The sequence below is a fragment of the Vidua chalybeata genome, chromosome Z, assembly GCF_026979565.1.
Source record: "Vidua chalybeata isolate OUT-0048 chromosome Z, bVidCha1 merged haplotype, whole genome shotgun sequence".
Lineage (NCBI taxonomy): Eukaryota > Metazoa > Chordata > Aves > Passeriformes > Viduidae > Vidua > Vidua chalybeata.
This window is the reverse complement of record NC_071570.1, coordinates 16,864,666-16,890,156: the sequence shown is the minus strand read 5'-3', so window position 1 is coordinate 16,890,156 and position 25,491 is coordinate 16,864,666. Positions and strand designations below refer to the sequence as shown.

The 25,491-nt window shown below is 37.8% G+C and overlaps 1 protein-coding gene across 1 annotated transcript in view; it reads left to right on the top strand.

The window, feature by feature from the left end:
• The first annotated feature begins 22,542 nt into the window (after nucleotides 1-22,542).
• DENND4C (DENN domain containing 4C) overlaps nucleotides 22,543-25,491 on the top strand; it is a 53,056-nt gene continuing 50,107 nt past the window's right edge. The window contains exon 1 of the mRNA XM_053932921.1: nucleotides 22,543-22,853. Within this exon, the coding sequence (XP_053788896.1) occupies nucleotides 22,543-22,853 (311 nt within the window). The remainder of the gene's footprint in view (nucleotides 22,854-25,491) is intronic.

Sequence of the window (25,491 nt, the reverse complement as noted above, 5' to 3'; positions counted from 1 at the left end):
AAGCTGGACACAGAGAGACTCTAACCAAAAGTTTTTACAAGGAAAGGGAACGTGATATTTTTCAGAAAAATATACTGAGAAAGCCTTTGGAAGATAAATATCTCAAAAAATCCTGCAACATTTCACACAGAAAAGTTCAAGATAACCAGATTTTTTAAAGTTATTAATTTCAAAGTACTCTCAAATTTAGGTCAGTACTTTAAGCAGCACATATTATTCATTTAAAAATAATTAATATAAAGAAAGGTATCCTTACCCTCCCCTGCTGGTATTCATGAAGACCTTTCAGCAAGAATAGCCTAACTTAGGTTTTGATCTCATAACACAGCGACAACTAGCAAAAATTTATAATACTGGATTGAAATCCTGACACTTTCAGACAATATGATGTTTTTTCAACAGATGGGCTTGCTGAAATACAGTTGCCAATTACAGGATACATGTTTTAAGCTGAAGCTATATATGACAATGATTTTATGTTTATCCCATCTCTGTATGTCACTGATTAAATTACTAAAGCCAGAGAGAGCTTGTGAATCTTCAACTCCCACCCATACCATACAGTCTGAGCAAATAAATTGTGAAACCATAACCAGCTACACAATAAGAAGAAACACTCGGATTCAGAGCTTTCTGTCTTACATGGAATTGCACAACAAAGCTATAATTGTTCAAAAGTAAAGTGATCAGATCTCCCACGTATTACAGTGATAGCATTACCTCACACAGTCTTTAATAGATTACGATCAGTAGAACTCCCTGGGGCAGCAGACAACTATCCCTTTATTAATTTTCACTACCCCCTTTATAGACCCAACTCCTACTCCATCTGTCAGTTCCAAAAACCAGAGAAGATGAAGTGGTCTCTGATGTAATTTCCATAATTCATATGAGTGGAGGCAACCACAAGATTAAGGAATTAAATCTTCCAGCAGTTATGAAGAAATTTTCAATTGTTCTGTCAGAAATCTGAAAAGGCAAGGCATTTTTATTCCCAAGCACTCAAAATAAACAAATTCTTTGCTTCAATGAGTTTGAACGATCAGGCCTACTTGGAGTATTAATGTGGCAATTGGTGATTAATCAAAATCAAGGCAATTTTTGAAAACTATCCAAAATTACATTGAACAGAGGGAGATATTTTGCTACTCAGGTACAAATTAAACAGAATAAATAACATAAAAATTCTTAAATTATTGGTTTTCAGGGTCAGTAACAAGCTACCTGACACATGCATGATTTAGAGGATTATTTAAAAAAAACATTGATGCTTAGATTATCTGCTTTGGTTAAAAGACAAAAAGGGCAGAATGGATCCAGAAACTCATGGTATTTCAAGAGAAAAACCACAACCCACTATTTCTTTAGATGCAAGGATCAGAGCTAACCTCTCTGGGTGAAATAGGTTCAAGACCACATAAATTAGCTGCCTTTCTCTTAGCCTCATTCTTTCCTTTCGGTAGGTGGAATTTAAGGATGGCATGAACAATACCATGACTAAGTGCTACTAGAAGGACAGTCATCTTAATTTTTATGGCAGATCTACTACTCAGTGACTTTTTAGGATATTTTTTTCAATCAAGAAGTCAGAAAAAAAATGAACACATTAAAGCACCCCTTGAGCTCCCTAGTCAGTTATTGAATAAAACCAGAATAGTGGAACACCTGATGGATGTCAGAGTTGCTGAGAGGTGGTAGAAATCTGCAGCCAGAAAGGAAGACACCTGAGGGCAGAACCAAATAGAGAACTATAGTATAGTTCCTCTTGGAAGGGACCTATAACAATCATTTAGTCCAGCTGCCTGACCACTCCCAGGCTGACTAAACGTTAGAAGTCCTTTATTGATGCCAATATCCTAAACCCTCTCAAACAGTGACAGGTTTAGGGCATTGACCTCTTCTTTAAGAAGTCAGTTTCAGTGTTTGACCACCCTCTTTGTAAAGAAATGCTTCCCAGTGTTCAGTCTAAACCTTCCCTAGTGCTGCTTTGAGTCATTCCTACACATCGTGTTGCTGGGTCCAAGGGAGAAAAAAACAGCACCTCCCTCTCCACATCCCTTCCTCAGGCAGCTGTTCAGGGCAATAAGGCCATCCCTCAGCCTCCTCTTCTCCAAACTAGACAAACCCAAACTCAGCTGCTCCTCATAGGACATTCCTTCCAGCCCTTTCACCAGCTTTTTTTCCCCTCCTCTGGACCATTCCAGGACCTTCCCACCCTTCTCAGACAGTGGGGCCCAGCACTGTGCTCAGCAGGGTGAGGCTGCCCCAGGGCTGAATCCAGCAGGATGATCCCAGTCTCAGCTGGTGATGCTGTGTCTGATGCACCCCGGGATGGGGTTTGCCCTCCTGGCTGCCCGGGCACACACTGCTGGCTCAGCCTGAGCTGCTGCCGACCAGCACCCCCAGATCCCTTTTGCAGGGCTGCTCTACACACACTCATCTCCCAGCCTGTACTTGTGTCCAGTGTTCCTCCAGCCCAGGTGCTGAATCCGGTATTTATTCTTGTTAGACATCATGACACTGATTATTTTCCAATGCTCTGATATATCCAGATTGCTCTGCATCCAAAGAGTCCCCCAAGAGAGTCAATAACAGCCCCCAATTTAGTATCATCAGCAAATATACTAAATGTGCTTTCAACTCCTGCCTCCTGATCACAGATAAAAACATCAAACAGGACTAGCCCTAGAATTGAACCCTGAGGAACACCAATTGATGAACTGCTGTCAGCCAGATGTAGCCACATTGACTGCCACACTTTGAGTACTGCCTTTCAGCCAGTTCTTCATGCACTGCACTGTGAACCTGCTCCTCTCACTGCTGGACAACTTGTCCAGAAGGATGCTGCAAATACAAATAACCTCATTGAAATACAGAAAAACTGTGTCTACCATCTTCCCTTCACTCAAGGTAAGCTCCTCTGACCTTGTCTATACCACTACACTTTTATATCTTTCAGAAAATGTGATGAGCACTATTTGGTTAAATGAGAGTCACCTATAAAGTGCATAGTCTCATCACGGTAGGTAGCTGAAATGATCGTGGTTGTACAAGGATAAGCTGAGGTCATTTGGTCTGTTCAGCCTGGAGGAAGCTGAGGACAGTCCTCATCATAGCCTACCGGTTCCTCATGGAAGGAAGTGGAGGGGCAGGTGCTGATCTCTCTGGTGAACAGTGACAGGACCCGAGGGAATTATAAGATACTGCGTCAAAGGATGTTTAGATTGGATATTAGGAAAAGGTTCCTCACCCCGAGAGTAGCTGGGCACTGGAACAGGCTCCCCAAGCCTGCACCAAGCCTGACAGAGTTTAAGAAACATTTGGACAATGCTCTCAGTTCGATTCTTGTGGCTGTCCTATACAGGACTAAGAACTGAATCTCTATGATCCTTGTGGGTCTCTTCCAACTCAGAATATTCAGTGATTCGCCAAGTTTCCTTTCTTACTACTTTTTTCCTGGTACAACCCAACACCTCACCGAAGCCGCAGCGGGGACAAGAGCACCCCCGTACCCCCGCCCGGCTGCCCGCCTGAGGGGACACGGGGCCGGCTCCTCGGGGTGCCCGCCGCAGGTGCCCCTGCCGCGGGGCGAGCCCCGGGCTCCGGCCGCTCCCGCCGGCGCCCCCTGGCCGCCGCAGCGCCGCTCCCCGGCCCCGCCGCCACCGCCTCCTTTCGGGGCGGGCCCTGGACCCGCCTGTAGGCGTTGGAGGGGGAGAAAGTAACATGGTGGCCGCTTCCTCCCCAAACGGGAGCGGTGAGGAGTGCGGCGGCTCCTGAGGCAGCGGCGAGCAAGCGGCGAAGCGGCGGGGCGGGGGCAGCGCGGCCGGCGGCGCGCTTGAGGGGCAGGGGCCGGCGGCAGGTGAGCGGCCGCGGCGGGGAGGAGAGGAGGCGGCCTGACAGGCGGGAGCGGGGGGAGGCGGGCGAGCCGCCAGGTCCGGCGCCCGCTCCCGCGTCGGGGCGCGGCACTCGGTGGGGGTGCCCCTCTCCTACCCCCGGCTACACGGCCCCTTCCTTCCCTTCTAATGTGCCCGGAGGAAACTCCCCTCCTCGCCGGACAGGCAAGGAAGTTCGGGGTGTTCCCTCGCGCCTACTCGGTCCCTGGGAAGGGTTCCTGCCCTGACGTGCCCCGTCAGAGCTTCTGCGCCTGGGCTCGTCCTTCACCCGCTCTGCGCGGCCGGGAGGGCGGAGGCGCTTTCTGGACTTTTTCACTATAATTATTACCATGATAATTGTTACTTTCCCTGCTTCCGTCGGGCGTGGCCGCCCCACGGGAGCGCGGGGCTCTCCAGCGGCGCAGGTAGCAGGCGCTGCAGGTGAGTACTGGGGCAGCTCCCTCCTATATTTCTCCATTTTCCTCTCCCTTTCCTTGACCCGGCTCCTCCCCTAAGCTCCGGCGTCAACGAGTTTAACCCTTGCGGAGGTCTGTGCCGAACTGGAGATCGTCACCGGCTGTTGGAAGGCTGTTAGGATAACAGGGATCGTCCTGACTAAGTCACACTGGTATTTTGGAAGCTGGTCGTATGAGTGAGAAACTTAAAGTACTGAAGATGTGAAAACAAGGAAAAGCTAAATGCATAACTTTTAATCAATCTGTATTATCATCTGAGGGTGTCTCGTGTGTCTTTGCTGCACAGCCAGATAGCCTGTGGAGCAGAAAGATCTGGTGATATGCTAGGGCTTTCGTGTGTCAAATAGTGAAAAAATATTCACAGATGCTTTAAATATGATGTAAGCTGATTAACTATGCTGTTAATGCCAAACACAGTTCTCAAAAGTGTTGGTTCTGCAGTCTCAGAAGGGATGCAAAAACTGAACAACATTACATTAATTCTAAACAATGTCAATTCTGTACCAATCTTTTTAATGCTTTTAAGTCCTCTTCTCTTGTTGAGATCAAACACATTGCAGACATGGACTGTTGTGCTGCTGTCAAACAATATCTGTGGCTAACCTTTTATACGTGCATGAGGGCAGGACAAACAACAAACAACATTTGACCTTTTCTTTCTTTTTTTTTTTTTCCATCTAAGTTATGTTAGTGCGACTTCTCGAATATTTTCTTGGCTTAATATGAAATTCTTAAATTTCATAGTAGTTTAAAGTTTAAGTAAATTTGAACCTGCACATGGACATATTAATAAAAAAAGGAATTATTTGCTGTTAGTTTTGTTGGCTGTTTCTTCGTGTGGACCAAACACAATGTTAGAAGTTAAAAGTTTTTGCATCACTCTTTTTAAGGTGGCATGTTAGAAGTTGGGGCAGTAAATGTTTTATTCCTGTGGAAAAAATAATGGTGAAATGCAAACTACCTTCATATCTGTTTGGAAAATGAAAGAATTTTTATTTGTATTTTTTTTGAAAAGCAGTCATGACCAGACTTAAGTGATTAACCAGACTACTAACCAGCCATACTAGCATATATATTTCAAATCCTTTGCACAAAGGACCAACTAAAAACCATAACTGTTAGATAGTTTGTGAATGTTTATATTATAAATGTAACAGTAAGTGTTTTTTAAGATTTTTAATTTTTTTAAGAATTAGCTGATACTCTGCTTTTTACCATTCCAGTGGATATGAAATGCTAATAGTCCATGTCTGTCTTGAGCAGTGTAACAAAGTTTAGTAGAAACCAGAAATATAAATATAGCTTGCCTACGTGAGTTCTGACTTCTGTATTAAAACAGTTACTAGCACAACTTGATACCGATTACTGCTTAAATATCAATGTTTGAATCTTTAAAAAAAAGAAATCTTGCAAGTTAAGATGGGCATTTTCATAAATACTTACGGATAAGTATAATGTTACATTTGGCTGTTCTATTCTTCGGTTAAGATTGGTCCCTCCATAGCCCAAAGTAAAGTAATGACCTCTTTTTGGACCATGTCTTACATATTTATTTTCTTATTTGAAAACTGTATGTGTGATTTCTTTCTGATCAACTTTATACAGTTTTCATTAAAACCCAACTTGAGCAAAATTGGAATATTAAACATTGGTATGTATAGTATCCCTCTGACTCAACATATTTAGTTCTCATTTGGAGTGATACATATTGTTGAAATACAGTTCTAGAAGTGGTATCTTTTTAAGCTTAGTTCTTCTTTAGCTCTGCATTTCACCAGTGGAGAAATTATTTTGGAATTCAACCTTGATATTCAGGAAAAAGATGTTCAGGTGTTAATTTTGACATGCTATCTATGTTTGCTTAAAAATACAGGAGAAAAGTCTCAATAGAATTTGGTAGAAAAGATATATTGAAAAAGCTGTAAGAAGAAGGGAAGATAGTATTTTGACTGTTACATCTTACTGTTAAGCTTTCAGATAAATCTCAGTGGCACCTGTGGGTATAGAGCAGTGTGTATAAAGGCTAGCATGTTTGGTGGCCTTCTTACTGGTTTCAGTAAGGACTTCTGACTGAAATAACAACAAAAAGTGCCTTTAATGTCTAAATCAGGTCTGTTTGTCGAAGGGTAGCTTGCACTGTCAAAGGCTATCTTCATCTTCCTCTGCATGCTAGTCATCCCCAGGTGAGGATTGCCCACCTTCAGCATGCTGCTTTCTTGGATGATATTCAAAGTACTGGAGATCTTGTCATAGGTGACCTGTAAAATAGTTCTTGGGGGTTGTAGTCATAGTTACTAAGTTGTTTCCCATGTGACTTGCCTGATAGTTGTCCATAGTGCTTATTCAGATCTGTAAAATTAAAATCAGTTTGCTGCACTTGCATCATGAGACCTGTTTTCCTTCTGTAGTGCTTCAAACAGTAAACTAATGTTTTAGGGGTTTTTATCTGCTTTGGAATTTCTCGTTTGCAACAAAAATAATCTCTCTGTTAAAGTTGTCGCCCGTGGTTGTACAGAAACGTGATGCTGCTTCTTTCCCATCTGATAAAAAGGTGGTATTGTTGGAAATGCTACACCCCTGTAATGATAATGACAGTGTTTCATTCTGCAAATTTGTGTAGATAAAGGTTCACAGTTCTCTGTTCTTAGAAGCAAAGTGACTTACTTCAGGACAGTTTCTGGAGTGTAATATAGTTTCTGGTGCAGTGGTACTGTTTCATGTTCAGTTAATTCTTGTGCATCTGTCACAAAATGTGAACATGTAGACTTATTCTAAAGTTTCAGGAGTACAAGTTCACTGTGCTTTGCATTCCAAGGTGTGTTTGAGCAGAAAGTTTTGTCTTGGTAAGTATCTCACTTTAGCCCTTTCTGCTTACAGACTTTTTGAGGGTATGAATGTAGTCCTGATGTTAAACTATTGATGTTTACTGTTTGCTTTGGCAGACAGGAAACTTGAAAAGAGTTTTCAGAATTGCTAAGATTATGATTATGGTCTTTGTTTAATCATGCAACTATTTTCTATGTTTTCCTCTTTTTTTTAACAGCATCTCAGAGTTGTTGACTGAAAGAACAGTAAAAATGTACCCACAATTTCTTACTGAATGTTGGCTTGCATGTCATTAAACAGTCCATTTGCTTTGTTTCAGTTAAATGCAGTGGGCCAATTTTGCCTTACTCTGCTTTCATCTTTGCATTTAGTGACACTTCAGTTCCTTTCCTTTATTCTCTAAAAGTCTGTAAAGAGACTTGATGCTTTTCAAGCAAAAACCAAGAGCCTGTTGCTCCTCTGCCTAAAAGATACTAAAAATAGTGTAAATCAAGGATTGATGTCCAAATTAAGTTATTCACTTCTAGCAGCAAAAGCTGAGTTTACAATTACAAGTGTCCAAAGGTGTAGAAGCTTTCATAATTTTGAAATGAAAGTATTCTCCAGTTGTGAACAAAGGGCAGGTGTAGCACAAAATCTAACCATTTTTTACCAAAGAGGCAAAACCCCCAATGTTCTTGATTTTTTTTTTTTAATGAACCAGCTCATTTCAGTGACAGCTTTTGTCTTTATAATTAATTTCAGCCTGTGATCAGTAATGCATAAGCTGAAGTCTCCTGATGCATTCTTCAGTGCTGCTCTTCCCTTTTGCACATCTTTGTAATGTAGAGGAGTTGACTGCTGAAAGCAAGACGTTTTTTTTCTTCCCTGTTGAGCAACTCAGTGCTGCTCTTTCTGGTGTCACATAACATGGCTCCAGCCCTCGTGCCTATTCTCTGGGGAAGAAGCTATACTCTCAACCAGATAAGAAACCTGACATAGATAGAAGTCTTGTGATTAAAATATCCTCCTGCTGTGTCTACATAATGTGTATATTTTTCTACTTCAGGAAGGGATAAAAGCATGGTTAAAGTTGGGAGAAAGAGAACACAACTAGAGAGCAGCTACCTATAAACAGCATATGAAGAAAAAGAAGTCCAAGGACTTAATTAATGTTTCCAGAAATTCAAGAATTCAAGGCACCTGTAGTTGTATAGTTAAGCCCTGAAACTTCTGCAGGATATCCATCTTGGTCTAAGAGAAGGTTATAGAAAGAAAATATAAAGTAAAATCCTGAGTCACAGCAATAGATTATTCATTTAGTTACTCTAATAATCAAAAGGGACTTGCAAAATATGGAAACCAGTGTGGGCATTTCTTGACAGCTGATCAGTCAGCCATCTTTGGATGTAGCAGCAGCAGCTTGCCTACACTACAGAGTCATTTGTACCTGTGCTTTCACAGCTGAGCATGAAATTTCATAACATTTTAACTAATTAATGATCCTAGTGAGAATGTAAAATTATGGGTATCTAGCTGGAAGTGGCAGAAGATTGTTGTATTTGCAGGTAATGTGAGCTTAAGTATGCTGAGGTGTATTTTTTCACAGCATAGATAATACCTTTTGCAAGTTTCCTTGAAACAAATCCTAAAAAATAAGCTGTGTCTTTGCCAGAGGAAATGCTTTCAAGGAGGAGATGGATAACTTGAGGAATATTTGATGTATGTAAAACATATGTGTCTTGTACCTGTTAGGGTGCTAAACTTGCCAAAGAAGTGACTGAAGAGCAATACTGACAGAAATTTATTTTAGCCTAAGGAGACTCCAGTTTCTAGGCTTTCTTCTCCTATTTTCCACCACCTTCTTTTTAGGGGGTAATTCAAAATGAAAGCCTAACTTCAGGTGCCCTCGATTACCAGCTGCAGCTCTTCTTCCAGTTCCTGCAGAAGGACTATGGGAAGGCTAACCCTAGGAAGTTTAGTTTTCTGAACAGGTACCACATAAATTTAAGAGTAGAATTTGGATTTGGCAAGAGGAGGAAGAGTACAAATGCTTTTATTATAAGGTTTCAAAGTAATGAAACCACTGTGATGTGGCTTGCTAGTGCTTGGGAGCAGTTTGCTTCTTATAGGTCACATCCAGGTTTGTTTTCAGTTCTGAATATTCAAAGGTCAGTAGGACATAGAAGATAAAACTTTATAACTGCATAAATGTGTTACTATTTTCTCAAAGTTTTGCTGAAACCAGAAAAAGCAAGTGTATATGTCTGCCATAGAATGTTTATTTGACTTGCAGTTAGAATCATCAGTGAAAGACTTGAATTTATTCTGGCCTTAAATTCTTGCTAAAACTTGGGGATACATCCTTCCTTTCTTTTTGCTTTTTGTTATGTCTTAGTAGTAGATAAGTAAGTAGTAATTCGTAATTCTCCCTGTACAAGAGTGTTGATTTTGTTTGTGAATAAAGTATAGACATACCATTAAAATTTTCCAGTACTAATCAACAATGTATGCAAACCTGGAACTGTACTAGTATAAGGAAATCTCAAGCCATAAGTAGAACAGATTTTGCAAACAAAAAATTTGTTTTGTAGTGGTGACATACTTTCACAGGGGCTTATATCGTGTGTGACCCTGAAGAGCAGAATTCTTTTGTGGACTTCTGGCTATGCTAGTACAATTCTAGGAATAAATCAGATGTACCTAACACACAATAAAGGGAGAAGTATGTAGTTCAGGATTGGGTAGATGAAATAGCAAGTTCACCTTTGAAAAAAGGCATGCTACGCAAACTTTCTTAAAAGAAACCTATGCTTTCTTAAAAGGCATTTCAAACTCTGATACATATACTTTGCTGCATTTTTTGCTTTGAACTTTGTAGAAATCTACTCATAAGATAATTATATGTAAATGCCTGAAGTTCTTTTGGACTATGATGACTCATTCACTGTGAACGTAGTGGCTAATGTGACATTTCAGTTTCTTCTAAAGCAGAACAATTCCTCTTCAAAAACATTTACAGATTTTCTTTTTTCTTCTGTGAATTCAGACGTACAGTGTATGCAATGTACATCTCAAAACCTCTTAGGCTTTTTGATCCATCTGATTCTGCTACAAATAAAAGATCTTATTTACTCAGTCACTCCTCTAATTTTGAACTGTTTTTCTAGTTATATTAGTAGCCAGATGATTCACAGATCTGAGGAGGGAAACTTCTTTGATCCTCAAGTGTCTAATTGTCTGTTGTTCCTTTTTAAAATTCTCACCATTAACTAGCATGCTTTCTGGTTTGAATGTCTGAGTTGAGATACTTTGCATTTGAGTTGTCCAGGTTCTTCAGTGTAAAAGTAATGTCAATCCGTTTATAGTCCTACTCCCCTTGTCTATGTGGAGCATTGACACTGCCCTAGACCTGGCAGAGGTTAAAAAAAAAAGAGTGTAGAGGACAGGGTTATGCTCTCTCTTTTGAGCAGGGACTAAAATGATGGTAGCCCATCTCTTAAGGTAAATCCTCTGACTCTACAACTGTCATCCTCCCTTGTCCTTTCAAGAGCCAACAGTATGGTAAAGTGTACAGTGGAGCAGTATCACTGCAGGAAAAAGGATGTTCCACTGCTGAATACTTGGGAGCACATTGTGAGGGCTGGGATAGGTGTCTGGTTTTTTGGTGGTTTTTGTTGGTTGTTTTTTTGTTTGGGTTTTGGTTTGGTGGGGGAGGGTTTGAGGGATTTGTTTTGGTGGTTTTATTGTTTTGGGGCTTGGGTTTTTTTGGTTGGTTTGGTTTTTTTGTTTTGGTTTTTTTGCAAAGGAGGAAATGTGAATTCCACTCCACCCTGTGCAGAGAAATGAATGTTGGATGTCTCAAACTTTTTGTGCATGCCACAGCAAATGAGCATTGGGACTATGCTGTTCTGTAAGTCATATGGGATCAAGTCTTGGGATTTAAAAAAAATTTGGAAAAGTCTTAGTTCTCTAAGTAAATCAAATTAATTCATTCCTAAATGGTTAAATTGGAAATACGAATGTTAACAATTGCAAATTGTATTCATGATAGTCGTAGCCTACTTTAGGGAAACTGGGGCTTTTATTTTAAACATATTGTTAAATCAGTTACTAAATCCAGAAATATATAGTGTGTCAAAACAGTAAAAAATACACAAAACCATAAAAACAAGCATGAAGAATATTTTAAATACAAAGACAAGGGCATGTGTTAAATTATGACAGAAATTAATGGTATGCTCTTGACAATGATTTGACTTCTTCTACTGCCTAAAAGCTGTACAGTTTATCCTAGAAAATCAAGTTCCCTGTAACTATTTTGTCTGAGAACTCCACAGTGTATTGAGTAATACAGTATAGGTATTTTGAGTATCATATGATGATATTAAGAGAAGGCTCAAAATAGGTTGTCAGGTAATGTCAGACTTCATATTTATCATGTCTGGTGTGTGTTAGGACTCCATGACAAAGAATCTCAAGCTTGCTACCCTTGATAGCTTGTTTTGATGTCTGAGGAAAATATTTACTGATACATATGTCTGTATAAGTAATACATGGCTGCAGCTTAAGACCAAAAGCATGAATATTCTAACTGCTGTCAAGTGTGTGCTTCGGACTTAATTTTAAGACATCTTGGCAAACGAGAGTTTCTTAATGAGGAGTTGGCAAGAGGATTAAAAGACAGACTTCTGAAGTGTTAATAAGCTTCCACCAAGCTAGAAAAACAGCTGAGGAAGAATGAAAATACTGAAGCTGAGTGGTTTGAAGCTAGTTATCATAGGCCAACCAGAAATGGGAATAATTTAATCTTGATAGGCACAAGAAGAGTTCAGTGGGGTGGGGATAGGCTGTGGGGCTCAATGTGTTGATGACGCAGCCTGTGTTTGGTGTGGTGAAGCTGTCAATGAAGAGACCTACAGAGAAGAAAGATGCCTTCCTGCAGTGGTGTGTATTTTTACCAAAATATAAAAAGGAGGAAAATTTTGCTCTTCAAAACCAGAGAGTGGGTTTTTCACTCTGGTTGTGTAGAGCCCTTAGATGATGATTTCAAGTGACATATGGCTGATTGTATTGTAGATGGCTAGCAGAAATCTAGTCAGACCATGATTCTATGATCTAGCAAATCTCTTTGTGGAGATTCTGGCAAAGTAATTTCAATATTAATACTTAATTATTTCAATGCTTAGTAGAGAGAGCAATAAGAAAGAGAATATCTCTGATTCTTACAGCTTACTTGGAGTAACCTCTCAGGTGAATTTTAAGCAACATTCTTTCTTCTCTCCTTTGTCCTCTGAAAACCAAATCCTAGTCCCTAGTCACCTCAACTAAAAAAAGGCACCAAAATAACTACAAAAAGCAATTTTGTAGATTTGGACTCCCAGAAGAAATTTAACCACTGGACTTTTTGTCTCTTGACTTTTTCTTTGCTGTTTTGTTTTTGTTTCAGGATACTGTATTTGGCTTTATTCCAAAGGAGTTTCCAATTACAGAAAGAGTTCTCTAACAAAGAATGTTTCCAGGGCAGCAGATGTTTAACTCATTGCATAATACTGAGCATGGCTAACCTTTAAAGCTTTCCACTGGGGCAGTAAGTGTGTTTTATAAAGTACTTTTCTTGCTCTGAGAATGTTATTATTATTGTTGTTAAATTTTCTCTTTTGAGCTATTGCAGTCTTTGGAGTAGTTGCCATCTTCTGTTACATGAAAGAACAGTTTGGGTACAACACTGATGAAACAAGATTAAACTGGTTTAGTAAATGAGTGTAGCTGGACTGCTTGCTGATTATCATGCTTTCTGTCTCATATTTTTTCCATTTCTGTTTTCTGTCCTTGGAAATAGAACTTAGTTTGCTGGTACCAAACTTGCCTTCATTGGTTCCAGCTGCTTCTCAAGACTGTCTAGGTCAGTTCAGAATTTGAGTTTTGGCCTTGCATATCTATAAGTGCTCAAATATTTATACCATTGGACAACTTGAAATTACCATTCAATTGGAAAAATTAAACTATTGAATATTAATATTGAAGAAGTAGACTGGATGATCTGGAGTAGGTTGGGTATTTCTTAGATTTAGGGGATTTTTTTTGTTCGGTTTCGTTTTCTTGGTTTGTTTTTGTTTTGGTTTTTTGTGGTAGTGGTTTTTTTTGTTTTGTTTTTTTTTTTCCTTTTTTTGGTTTTTTTTTTTTGTTTGCTTTGGTTTTTGGTTGTTTTTTTTTTCCTCAGAATTTTTCTGAGGTGCAAATTTTCAGACCTCTTAGTGTCCTCAAATACAGTGTCCAGTAACTTAGTGATCTTTTCAGCCATTTTTAATTCATGAGTAGCTATTCAACTTGCTATCAAAAAACTTTGCTTCTGAAAGCTTTGTTATGTTTGATACAGGCATTTATATCATCACATTGTTGCCTCACTATTTTGAAGCAGTGGTAACTGGTTTTGCTGACAATCAGAAAAAAATCAGACTAAAACACAATTCTACTTAAGATAGAACCTTAAATTGTTAGTAGATTGCTTTTCTAACTAATTTTAATTTATTAAATATAAACCTGAAAAATTGTGGCTAGTTTCCTCACTTCCTTTGATAATCTTTGCATACAGGACAAAAAAACAAATACAAAGAAATTTCAAGGTAATGGGGAACAATAATATATTTTGTTTAAGGCCAAAGTGCTCTCCACTTTTTGTAAAACATGTCTGGAAAGCTGTAAGACTTCTTAGTAACAAAATTGATGCATAAATGGCAAAGTGTTTATGACTGAGAAAACTAGATATTTATCGCTATGTCATTAGCACTTCTTAGAATACTGGATTTACAGAGTCAGTTTATTTCATCTCCACTCTTCTTCCTATGATGTATACTTTTGGATCATCTCCAAGCAAATTGGAAAGGAAGTCTACAATGAAAGAACACAGACACCTGTTTCCCGTTATAAGAATGGTGTATTTTTCAGTGGCTCTCATGAAAATGTTAGTAACAAATTGCCAAAAAGAGACATCAAATACCTGTCCAAGTTTTTAAAAACAATTGTTTTCTTTGGCCATTGTAGGAGTAACAGAGAAAGTATGAAAAACATCTTTGCATTTCTCACCTGTGATGTTCTAGGTTTTGATGTTTGGGTTCTAACTATGGTAATTTGAGGTTAAGATTTATTTATTTAATCAATTTATATCATACAGGCTTTTTTTCAGTATTAATGGTATTAAATATGTTTGACATACCAAAAGCTTAATGCAGAAGTGATTTAGTTCTCATTCACAGTCTGCAGAACTCTGCTGCTCTGAGAACTGTTTTCTGTACAGGTGGAGGGAAAAAAATCTCTGTTGTGTCATCAGATTTTTTTCCTAGGCTTTGTGGCTTTGCTTCCACGAGAGTTGCTTACCTGAGGTGATTTACTGTGATGCTTCCTACTGTAGTGGTCTGATCTGTTTGGAATGCTTTGGAAAACTTTACCATCAAGCCTAGTTACATGCCTGGTTTCTGTGTTCATATGCAGTCAGGAAACAATCTGGTACACAAACAGCAACTGCAGAGTCAACATATTTTTTTCTTTGCATATGTTCAAATTTGCAACAATTTAGCTATCTGATGCAAAAAGCTAGTCTAGATTATTTTCTGTGCCAGACCTTGATACACGTTATTTTCTGGATGAAGTTCAGTTAATTCAATCCTAAATCATCCTGTAGGAATGCTTCATTAAAATGTAATTGGCCAGATTTTTATCTTTCACCTTGTCCTTAAGTTTATTTTTCCAGTGTTAGAGGCTTCTGTAAGATAATCACCATGTAGGTTGTAATATATTTCAGTTGTGCAATTACGATATTCTCCAATGTTTACTTGAAAACTGCTAGGAAGGAATGGCCTTGTATTTGCATATTTGCGTGTTCAGACCAAAAATGCCAGTGACATCCAGCCATTCCTGTTCCACAGGTTGTGTTAAGACCAGTAGAAGGTGAGCAGTGCATCTCTGAAGTTATTTTTTCAATTCTGGTTTTTCTAATACTCATGTAATACTCATCTAATACTAAGTGACTGTAACTATTACTTTTTCATAATAATCCAAAAAATAAAGTATTTAAAAACATTTCTAATAATTTTTTTTCTCTTGCTATTGACTGACTGGCTAATAATTTGTAGACTACTTTTTTTTTTTTTCTATTTTAATCCTTTTCAGTGCTAATGGTATGCTGGAAGTAATGTTGCCTTACCATGTCTTTTGTTAAGGTATATTTATATATGTGTATATAGGGATGCACTTTCTGTTTTTACACATTGTAAAACATGCTTCAGAGAACTTATACATAGGTATGTCCCTATGACTTCCCTGTGTGCTGCAAGTGCTGTTTTGAGTCTTTGTTCACTAATTCCTCCTGAACTCACATAACTTCGTGGGATAGTCTAGTTTATAATGTTCCATTCTGTTATAATATTAACTTATCTGTAATGTGTATGCAAGGTCTGATTTCTGCTGTGAAAATGAAATGTGTAAGCTGGAATTGCACACTTACCTGAGTAGAAATGAGTTTGCTTAGAAGTGAGTGTGATATTGACAAGCACAGTGATGTGAGCAGTAGCAGTGAAAGGTATGCTGGAGCAGACAAGCAACTGGAGTGCCAGCTGCAGTACATTCTGGTTATTAAGTGGTAATAGTGGGGACTGTTTGCACTTGCTGTGTTCATTTAAGCCTGTGTGGGTTCATGAGTGTGTTAGAATCATCACTGTATTTTGTGTCTAGAAAAAAACCTACCAAACAAAACAGTATATAAAGTTTTCATACCAGTTATAGTCTATAGTTACATTCCTTACTGCTTTTCAGAGTAAATTCAACTATCAACTTTCTGGTTTTGAAATCTAGTTAAACAGAAAAAAAAATTGAGGCAACTAGAATAAGAACAACCATGCAGATTTATGGAATACAGTTAACATTGACAACCACATTTACTGTATTCTGTCTGTTGCTGTGGAATACAACTAGGAAAGAGTGGGGGAAAAAAAAGCCAAAGGAAGCACTATAGTTGATGTACTTCACTAATTTGAAGTTTTAAAAAAACGAATTCATAGTATTAATGGTAACCACTATATTCAGTAATACAGCCCTTTAGCATTTGTATTTACATTTGATTTTTATGTGCAGTCCTAGAGACAAAACTTTTTAGTGTCTAAATCCTCACTGCTGATCAAACTTGCTATCTTCAGGCCTTCAGGTTCTATTTTCTCTTGCCCCAGGTGATTAAACTTAATTGTTCTGATTTAGGATCACCTGCTTCTGCAAAAATTGGTCTTTTTTGATCGTCTGTCATCTGTTTCTTGCCACTGGCTTTGTCATACTGTTATCTTTACCACTGTTGTGAAATGCTACATGGAGATTTTTTTTTTGAGAAGGCCTGTAGATCACAGAATAAGGGGCAACAATTTTAAACTAGATTGTACCTAGGAGAGAATGAGGCTGGTGAGGTGCAGCTTGCCCAGAGAATCAAGGTATCCAGACTGTAGATGCCACATTCGTGGAGGTGTTCAAGGGCATGTTGGATGGGGCTGTGAGCAGCCTGGTCTAATGGAAGGTGCTCCTGCTCATTGCAAGGGAGGTTGGAACTAGATGATGTATCAAGTCATTCTGCTCCCAAACCAAATAATTTTGTGATTCTGGTATTTCAAATGTGCATAACAAAAGAGTGACAAGCTGAAGGCTTAATGCAGCTCAGATGTATCTCTTTGCTGGGTATGACAGTGATTTAACTTCTTCAAACATGTATTTAAAGGCAATTATAAATCTTGTTTAAATTTTTTTCTCCTTTCAGCTTGAACGGAAAGCTGATACTGTTTATCTTAAGAAGTATCTCTTTCTTGTTTCTTGATGTGCCTGTCCGAGGTGTATGTGCGTACTATGTAATACTTTTTATGTGTTTTAAGGCACACTTCCAAAATCATGATTAAAATAAATTCTGCAGTGGTTGTTTTGTTATAAAATAAAGATTTAGCTGGCATCAATGAAGATTATTTTATACAAAGGGAAGACACACTTTTCTTCCCATTCCTTCACAAATAGTGCTATTTAATCTCAGTACAAGATAAACAATGGTCTGTGTGAATAAAGAATGAGATATCTCCCTTCTTTAGCACTCCAGGGAAAGTTTCTGTATTTTCAGAATCTGTATACCCTTTTTCTCTTCTGATTAATTCGTTGGAAATAACAGAGAAGACTTTGGCACATAGCTGTATTTCTGTATTGAGGAGTGAAATGCCTGTGGTAGTCATTGTGTTGTCTACAAAGTTTAGCCTAGGGCAGTGGTTGAGAAACACAGTAATGCTTCTCTTTTACTCAGATGGTAGCCAATACGTTTTCCAAGTCTTGCAGATGACCTCCTAATGCACTGTCTTCTGACTATCTAGTAATGTCTTTCTCTGTTAAATTAGTGTAGTAAATTCAGTTTTTTCAGTGATCTTTAGGTCAGTTCATTTTAAAAGTAAATGTCAGATAAGAGTACACGTGCATTTTTTTTGACTTCTTTACCACCAACAGCCAAGAATCATTCACTTGCTAAGTTAAAGAATTATACAGAAGTCCTGAGTTAATTTTAACATCTACCTTGCTTAAAATTCTAACTGTGGAGGCTGTTGACAAAACAGATGTTTCAAGCCCAGTGAATAAAAAGTACCAAATTTATTCTTCAGTCTGGAATAAACTCATTTCCTGTGCAGTCGGGTTACAAAAATATTTCTAGTTATGAAGGGAAGAACTCATCTTTCTAAGTTCTTCAGTCATCTGTGTAGCATGTTACAGGCTTCCACACAGCAAGTGCTTTGTAACTAGTAGTTTCCACACACCTAGTATTTTGTGGGTGATGTCAGTATGTGAAAGAAGATGCAAGTTTAATAAATCGCAATGCTGTGTGTTAGCCATTAATCACTTACAGACATTACTACCTTTTCAGGTAGTAGAGTGCTTACTGAAGTGGAAATACAAGACTTTAAAGACCAACTTGATTTTTCTGAGTAAATGTATTCTAGTTGGCCTCCTGAGCCTTGTGCTGGGTTTTCTGGAGAACACGTAAGGTTAGCACTCCAGTCAGAAGTGAAATGAAAAAATACCCCTTGATATCCACACATACTCTAGAGGTAAGTTTATTTTGTTGGTTTTGTGCATTCAGCATTTGCAACACTTCTTTCTAGGAGCTGAAAGGAATTAACAATACTCAAGGATTTGTCTGCACATAAGCCTTATAACCAGGTCTTATTCTTACTCTGGAGTGAGAATGTACATACAGTTTTCCAAGAATGCCACCTTTTTGTTAGTTGAAGGTGTTATTATTTATATGCAAATTATCAGATTGGTGTTTGTAACAAACCCTTTCCCTTGATTGCTTCTGTATACAGTTCTGCAAAGCTTATGCTTCCTTTTCTTTAGGACACATGTCAAAAACTGCGTTTAACTGTACCATTTTTTTGTAGACTTATGCTGACTTTCTAGCCTAATTTTAGAGGCTAATTTGACACTACATACATCTTTGGAATTTAACTGAAGCTTTAGAGACTAGTAAAGAGCTGAAGCAATTTCTAATGTAGTAATTTTTTTCAAAAATTATAAAAATCATTTTTATAAAACTGGAATCCTTTTTACCAAGGCAGTTTCCCTGTGAAACCTCTCCTTAAGAAAGGTTAGTGACCTTTGTAAAGATAATAGCAACTTAACTATATTTTTACTAGAACTTTGTGAAGAATTATAAAATTGCATTTTGATTGTGAGAAAGACTATTATGTTCTTAAAGCAGCCAACCTTAAGTGAACTGTGGGAGAGAGCATTTTGTCATGTTTCTGGCATTTAGCACTGAAAATACATTATCTTCGTCAGTGCTGTATATTTTTGCTAAACAAATCTTGTCTTAGGCTAGATGTACTAAATGCCTTAAAGTGTGATCTGTGTTGACTGGTTTGGTTTTCCGTCTACAAAACTAATTACTGCCCATGGGAATTCCTTTTATAAGAACGTGGGGGGGAGTGGATTAAAAGTGCATCTTTTATTCTAAATACATTTTTTTTTTCCATTCCTTTATTTAAAAAATAATTTTGTTCCTAATCTGCTCACAACAAACTTTCCTATTGTGGACTATGAATGAATTGGAAGACAAACTTAACTTAAATAGTTTTTTTATAGCCCGTGTGGGTCCATATGGACATTGGGGTTCACAATTCCTTAAACACTATTGCTCGTATTCTTAAAATGGAATTCCCAATTTTTGTTTTCATTTTATTTAGCTTAAAATAAAGTATCTTTGTAGACTTCAAAAACAAGATATTTCATGGGACTTGTATGTTGACTTTTTTTCCAATACATCCTGCATTATCGTTGTCCAACCTGAAAATAGCAGTTTTTAATTTTAGAATTGTTTTTGTAATTAGTTTTTTTCCTGCAAGGAAACACACTATTGTGTGTTACAATAGAAATCCCAATATTTTCTAAATTTTGAGGTTTTTTCTTAGTCTTGTGATGTACAGAGCTGTGCTCATAGAAGATGGATGGAGGACAGTGGCTTTTGAAATTCTTCTTGGGAAAAGTTGGTTTGATAAAACTTAGAGTAGATGGGCTCTTAGAAGAATGTTTGTTCCCCTGTCTATTAAGAGGAGCAGTGTTCATACTTGTTCTTGTGTGAATCATCACAAAAATCACAGAAAATATTAGTGGATTCATTTTGCTCCCCACAAATCCTATGGGTTATTTTTTTTTCCTGCAGTTCAGAAGGCAGAGTATTCTTGAACTTGGCGAATCCTGTTGTTTCTATTTGTATTGGTGGCTGTCTGCTAATTCTTTGTCTATTTATGTTTCTAAAACTTGCATTAGAGAAGATCACTGTGGCTTAATTAAGAGCTATTTCTTTCAGGTACCTTTTGAGTGATCCTGTTTCTTTAAGTCTTTTTGAAACTGGAGAACAACTTCCTGGAGAACTGACTTGTAGTGCTTATTTGAAACCTTGTGGAAAATGAACTGTTTTGGAAGACTCAGAACATTTTGAAAAAACTCACTAAATGTTGTGCTGACATACAAAGCTTTTCTGCCAAGTATCTCAGCTGAATTGTCTGGTGACTTTGACTTTTGCCTGCCACATATTACACAGAGTTTCTGTGAGGTAAAACATAGCCATGGCTAAGAGAAAAGTGTAGTACACACAAGGAGATACAAGCATGTGTTCCTTAGCAACTAATTTCTACAGTTTTATTGATCCCCACTGATGAAAATTTAGCAATGGATTCTCTTAGTTTGCATTCTAACTTTCCAAATCTTAGTATGTACTTATTCAGGTACTTTTAGGTTTTCCTCCCTCTATTTTCCCAGGAAAACTAAGTTCTCCCTTTAAAGTATATTTGAGGATAACATTAGTGCAATTCCAGGAACTTGAGCTGTGATTAAAAAGATAAACTCTTGTGAGGTTTTGACATATGCTGTTACTGTTACTGTTTGATTTTTTTCCTGCTCTGTGTGTAAAAGTAAATGTAGGCCATGATTTTAATGTTGCATTGAGAGAACATGATACTAAGCTGTGTGAACGTGACCCAGTTAATAAAAGGCTGGAACATTTAAAAAAGGTTTTGGGTAAGAAAAAACCCCAAAATGATAGGATGCCAACCATTTTGCTGTTTTAATCAGCTTTTCCCAGTAATTTTATTTCAATTCAAATGGTATTCTACAGATGGCAAGATATTCTAGCTCAGGACATTCTTTTAAGAGGAGCAGAGAGGATGGTTTATTTCTTTATTTCTTTCTTTATTTTTATGATTCTGCAAACAATTCCAAGCATCTGAGAGGCAAACTGAAACGTTTTAGAGTTCACAGTTTTATGATTAATCCAGTGTAAATCAGTGCTGCTGCTGAAAGAGTCATACTGCTACTGCTTTTGTGCTGACACAGGCAATTGCTGGAGAGCTGCTCTGGTTGAACACTAAGTCTCTGCCAGGTTAACATTCAGTCAGAGCAATTTATTTTTCCAGTTCATTATGCGGTTGCACAAACTATAGTTCTGGACAGAAGCAAAGGTGGAAATGAGCAGTGGCAGTGTGAGAAGGGACCTTTTAACTGAAGACTAGTTTATAGAGATGAAGTTGAGCCCACTCCCCCTGCATTTCTTGCTGACTTGCTTAGCTGTAAGGCACTTTATTGCTGATTTCATGCTTTTTATGACAGTAAAAGTAAACTGAGGCAAGTTCTGTACCTAAAGGTGGTAGGAGCTTCACAGGTATCTATGGCTCCTTGTTCTTCAGGAGATGAACTTCCCAATATTGGTGCACTAATTATTTTGGTGGTGATACCCATGAAACACCGCTCCTTGGTAGGTAGGACCTTGGCAGATATGGCAGTCTTGTTTTCAGAGATGGGAACCAGACTTCCATTACTCATTAGCTTTTTATATGGGATTCCCAGAAATCCAGTGATGGAAACAAGGAGATCTAGAAGAATGTCATACTTAGCTTCCTGAAGAGGTATAACAGTATTCAGGCTCATTGCTTGACTGCCACTGTTTAAATATGTCTTATTCATCTTGTGAAAATAAAAGATTTAATGAGATTTGGGTACTTGAAATTGTACTTGAGGTAGTTGAGCATAGGCTGTCAGCTATGTTTGTTCTTAATAGAAACTTATGTTTTACTGCTTTAACATCATATTCTTAATGAACATCAGCAGTGTTGAGAGGACAGCTCTTTCCAGATCTGGAATGTGCAGCTGAGCAGTGATATATACTGCCTGATCAGCTGATGAAATGTGGGTTTGGTTGTGTGATTTTTGTAAATGGCTTCCAAATGTTACAGTTGCCAGTTGAGTGTCTCAAGACTGCACTGTTGGGTCTATGTTATAAAACAAAATGGATGAATTATGCAGTAGATAAAGTGGTGAGCCTGTACTTGCAATTGTTCTCTCTCTGTCAAAAAAAAAAAAAAAAAAAAAGACAATGTGATTTTGTGGTCATATTGCTCACAAGCAATGGCTGAAAAAATGAGTGCTTTTAGGCTGGGATACCTACATCAACGTATAGCCTGTGAAGAGCTTGGACAGTCTCATAGATAACACAAGAATTTTCTGTGTAGCTGCTGTCTTAAGAGCTTTTGAGTTATCCTATATCTCACTTAAACTTCCTTGTGCTAAAACATTACTGTTGTGGTGCTAGAACTGAAATCTGATTACCCACAATAATTTTCAGTATCTTTTTTTGTGCAGCAAAAGTCAAGGTTTGTTTTGCAGTTTCTGTAGAATTTTCATGAACTCTGTATATAACTCTGTATTTTTCTATTTTCAAATTTTTTTTTCAAAAGTTCTAAATCCTCATAGTTGTTGAGAGAGGGATTTGAGTTTGAAAGCAGAGTGTTTGATTTCTCTCTTTCTTTTACCCAGGAAGTATTGACGTAACGATGATAGAAAACAAAGGTCCACGAGTGGCTGACTATTTCGTAGTGGCAGGGCTCACTGATACAGATACAGCAACACTCCTGGACCAAGAAATCAGCCGACATGAAACGAAGTCAACTGGTCCCAAGGCTCCAATTACTGACATTGCTGTGATAATTAAATCTGCTGGTGAAACTGTCCCAGAGGGATATACCTGTGTTGAGGCCACCCCTACAGCCCTCCAAGCCAACTTAAACTATGGAAGTCTAAAGAGTCCTGAACTTTTTCTTTGCTACAAGAGAGGCCGGGACAAGCCACCTCTTACTGACATCGGGTGAGATTTCTATTGCAGTTCAGTTCCTCCTTCAATAATGATAAAATCTTACTCTTCATAGATGATAGTGAAAAGAGATGTGAGAAAACTTCTTTAAAAGGTCCTGTTTGAATCTGTATTGCTTACTGTATGTTTCTGTATCAAATACGTCGAACAAAGCGTCAGTCTTCTAGTGAATTTGTCTTTTTAAAATTAATGATAATGCTTTTGTTTTAAAGATGGAGGATAGAGAGGTGAAGCTGATAAAATATGAGAAATTAAGTTCTCTGCTGCAGTTTTATGAAAGATGATTGAAAAACACAGAATTAATTTATAGAAAATCTGTAGTCCAAATCCAGAAACATTAACATGCTTAATCTGAAAATTATTACTTCAGAAGTCAAAAATTATCACTTTGGAATTCACTCTAATGCTTATGGTGAAAGAGACAACTTAAAAATATATGAGGACATTGTAGAACTACTGGGGATATAATGAGAAAAAAAATAGAGCCTGGTTGTGGGGTGCTATTACAATTATGGCAAAATAAAGAATGTGTATTTTTCTCCCTATTTAGTAAATAAATAGTAGGGAGTAAAAATCATGCATCTATATATATGCTATAATTCTTTTAGTTATTTTCATTTATAAGCTTAAATGCTTTGGCTTGAAGCCTACATACCCTGGTTTTGACCTACAAATTGCATGCTTACTGATAAACAGTGTCCAGGGAGGAGACTGATAGTGAAATCTGAATAATGAAAGCAGCTGCATGGCGAGACAGTTCACTCCTAAGGATTGTAGTTCAAGTTTTATAATTAAGCTGATGCATTCTAACTTGTGTTCATCTTGATGATCTAACCTGCATTCCAATAGGTGATTTTTAATATAATCTTTTTCCATGTGTATGACTGGCACTGTGAGAAGAGACACTACAGTGTGAAGTTACATTTTGACTGATTTTTTTAAATTTCATTAAGTTCTTACAGAAGGAAGAATTTCTACAGGGAGTGTTTCCTAAAAGGAAGTAATGAAAAATCAGTCTTCAGCATGTGCCTTTAAAGAAGCAGCTTGGCTAGCATATGTGTATTTGGTGTCTCCCACGACCTTAGGAGCTTGAATGCTTGGGGAGATTTTGTAAACAGAGTAGGCAAGTAGTTGGCTAAGATGATGGCATTTGGAAAATAGTATTTATTCTGTATTATGCTGTAGACAGATCTAGTTAGGGTGTCACACCTAACACATCATGGCAGTCTTTTCTCTCTGAGCAACGGTGCATATTCTCCCCCTGCTGTTCCTCCTGCTTTGCATCTATGTGCAAGAGATGTGTAGAGCAATCTTTTTTTCTTTGGTTTTTTATCTGTGAATTCCATTGTGTTCAGATAAAAGCAGAGTTCAGGCAAGATATGCACGTACAGTCTGAAGGCTAATTTATGCTGTTTTCTATTATTTTATTAAAGAACCAGTGTGAAGTAATATTTTACCTTTGAGCCAGTCTGACATGCTGAGTGAACTCAGTATGTACAGAAAGAGTACATCCCTTGAAAGGGTGAAATGTGTACTATTATGTTAATGTATGTATAAAATTGAGTTATGTCATAGTTGGAGCATTCAAGTGATTTGTGATGAATGTTTTTGTCTATCTGTCTATTTCTTTCACTGTTATTTTTAGGAAAAGTAGTTAAACAAATGCTGTTTGGTGAAAAGGGCTGGCACTGTCCTTGTGTTTGGTATTTCTGTGCCCTCCATCCTCATTCCTTTCTATTTGCCCACTGCTTGTTGAATCAAAGTGTCTGTAAGTTGCTAGAGCGAATTCCTGCTGCAGTTACTTCCTTGCACACAGTTAGGCCATGTGCCATCCCTTTGGATGTTACGTTTCCCAGAATTAATCAGATTAATTAGTTGGAAAAATAAAGGTTCATTCCTAGGATAAAAGATCTCTAAGGTCTTCTTCCTAAATGTGGCTGTAAAATTTAGCTTGTATGTCTGTGAAATAATTCAGTTACTGTCATTCTGTTGTTTTCTTCACTAGTTTTTTTGCTGATGTTCCAGAAACAGACAAGAACTGAGATTTGAGATCTGTTTTTGTTTAGGTGGAGTGGGACTTTCAAACAAAAGCTCACTTCTTTGTTTTACACTTCAGTTAGGACTCTGTTAGTGCTCCAGCATATGTTTCTTACATGGAAGAAAAACCACACAGAAAAATGTTTTTTTTTAAGTACAAGTGGTTTTGCAATTCATAACAATTAGCATAGAAAAGAAAGAATATCAGACTTCTTGTCTGAAGCAGAGGTTCTTGTAATACCAAGTAATGCTAAAGTTAGGTAACTTGCATTATGTAAGTAAAGAAATTCTGATTTTTAACTTTTTTTTTTAAGTGGTATGGGAGACTTTCATATGCATAGGGTTTCTGTGCTAAGGACCCGTGTGATTCTATATGCCTGATTTCAGAAAATGTCTGCAGGCATTTCAATTGAACAAATTGATGATGATGATCCTCTTCATTAGAGATGTATTTCAAAAAAGAAAATGAACCCAAATTTCAAGAAGGGTAATAGAAACCTGGAGGATGTTCTTAGCAGCCAGCATCTTCAATTGTTCCTTAATTCCACCACTGTGACAACTGTATTGGGTGTTTAGAACAGTGTAGAGTAATAAT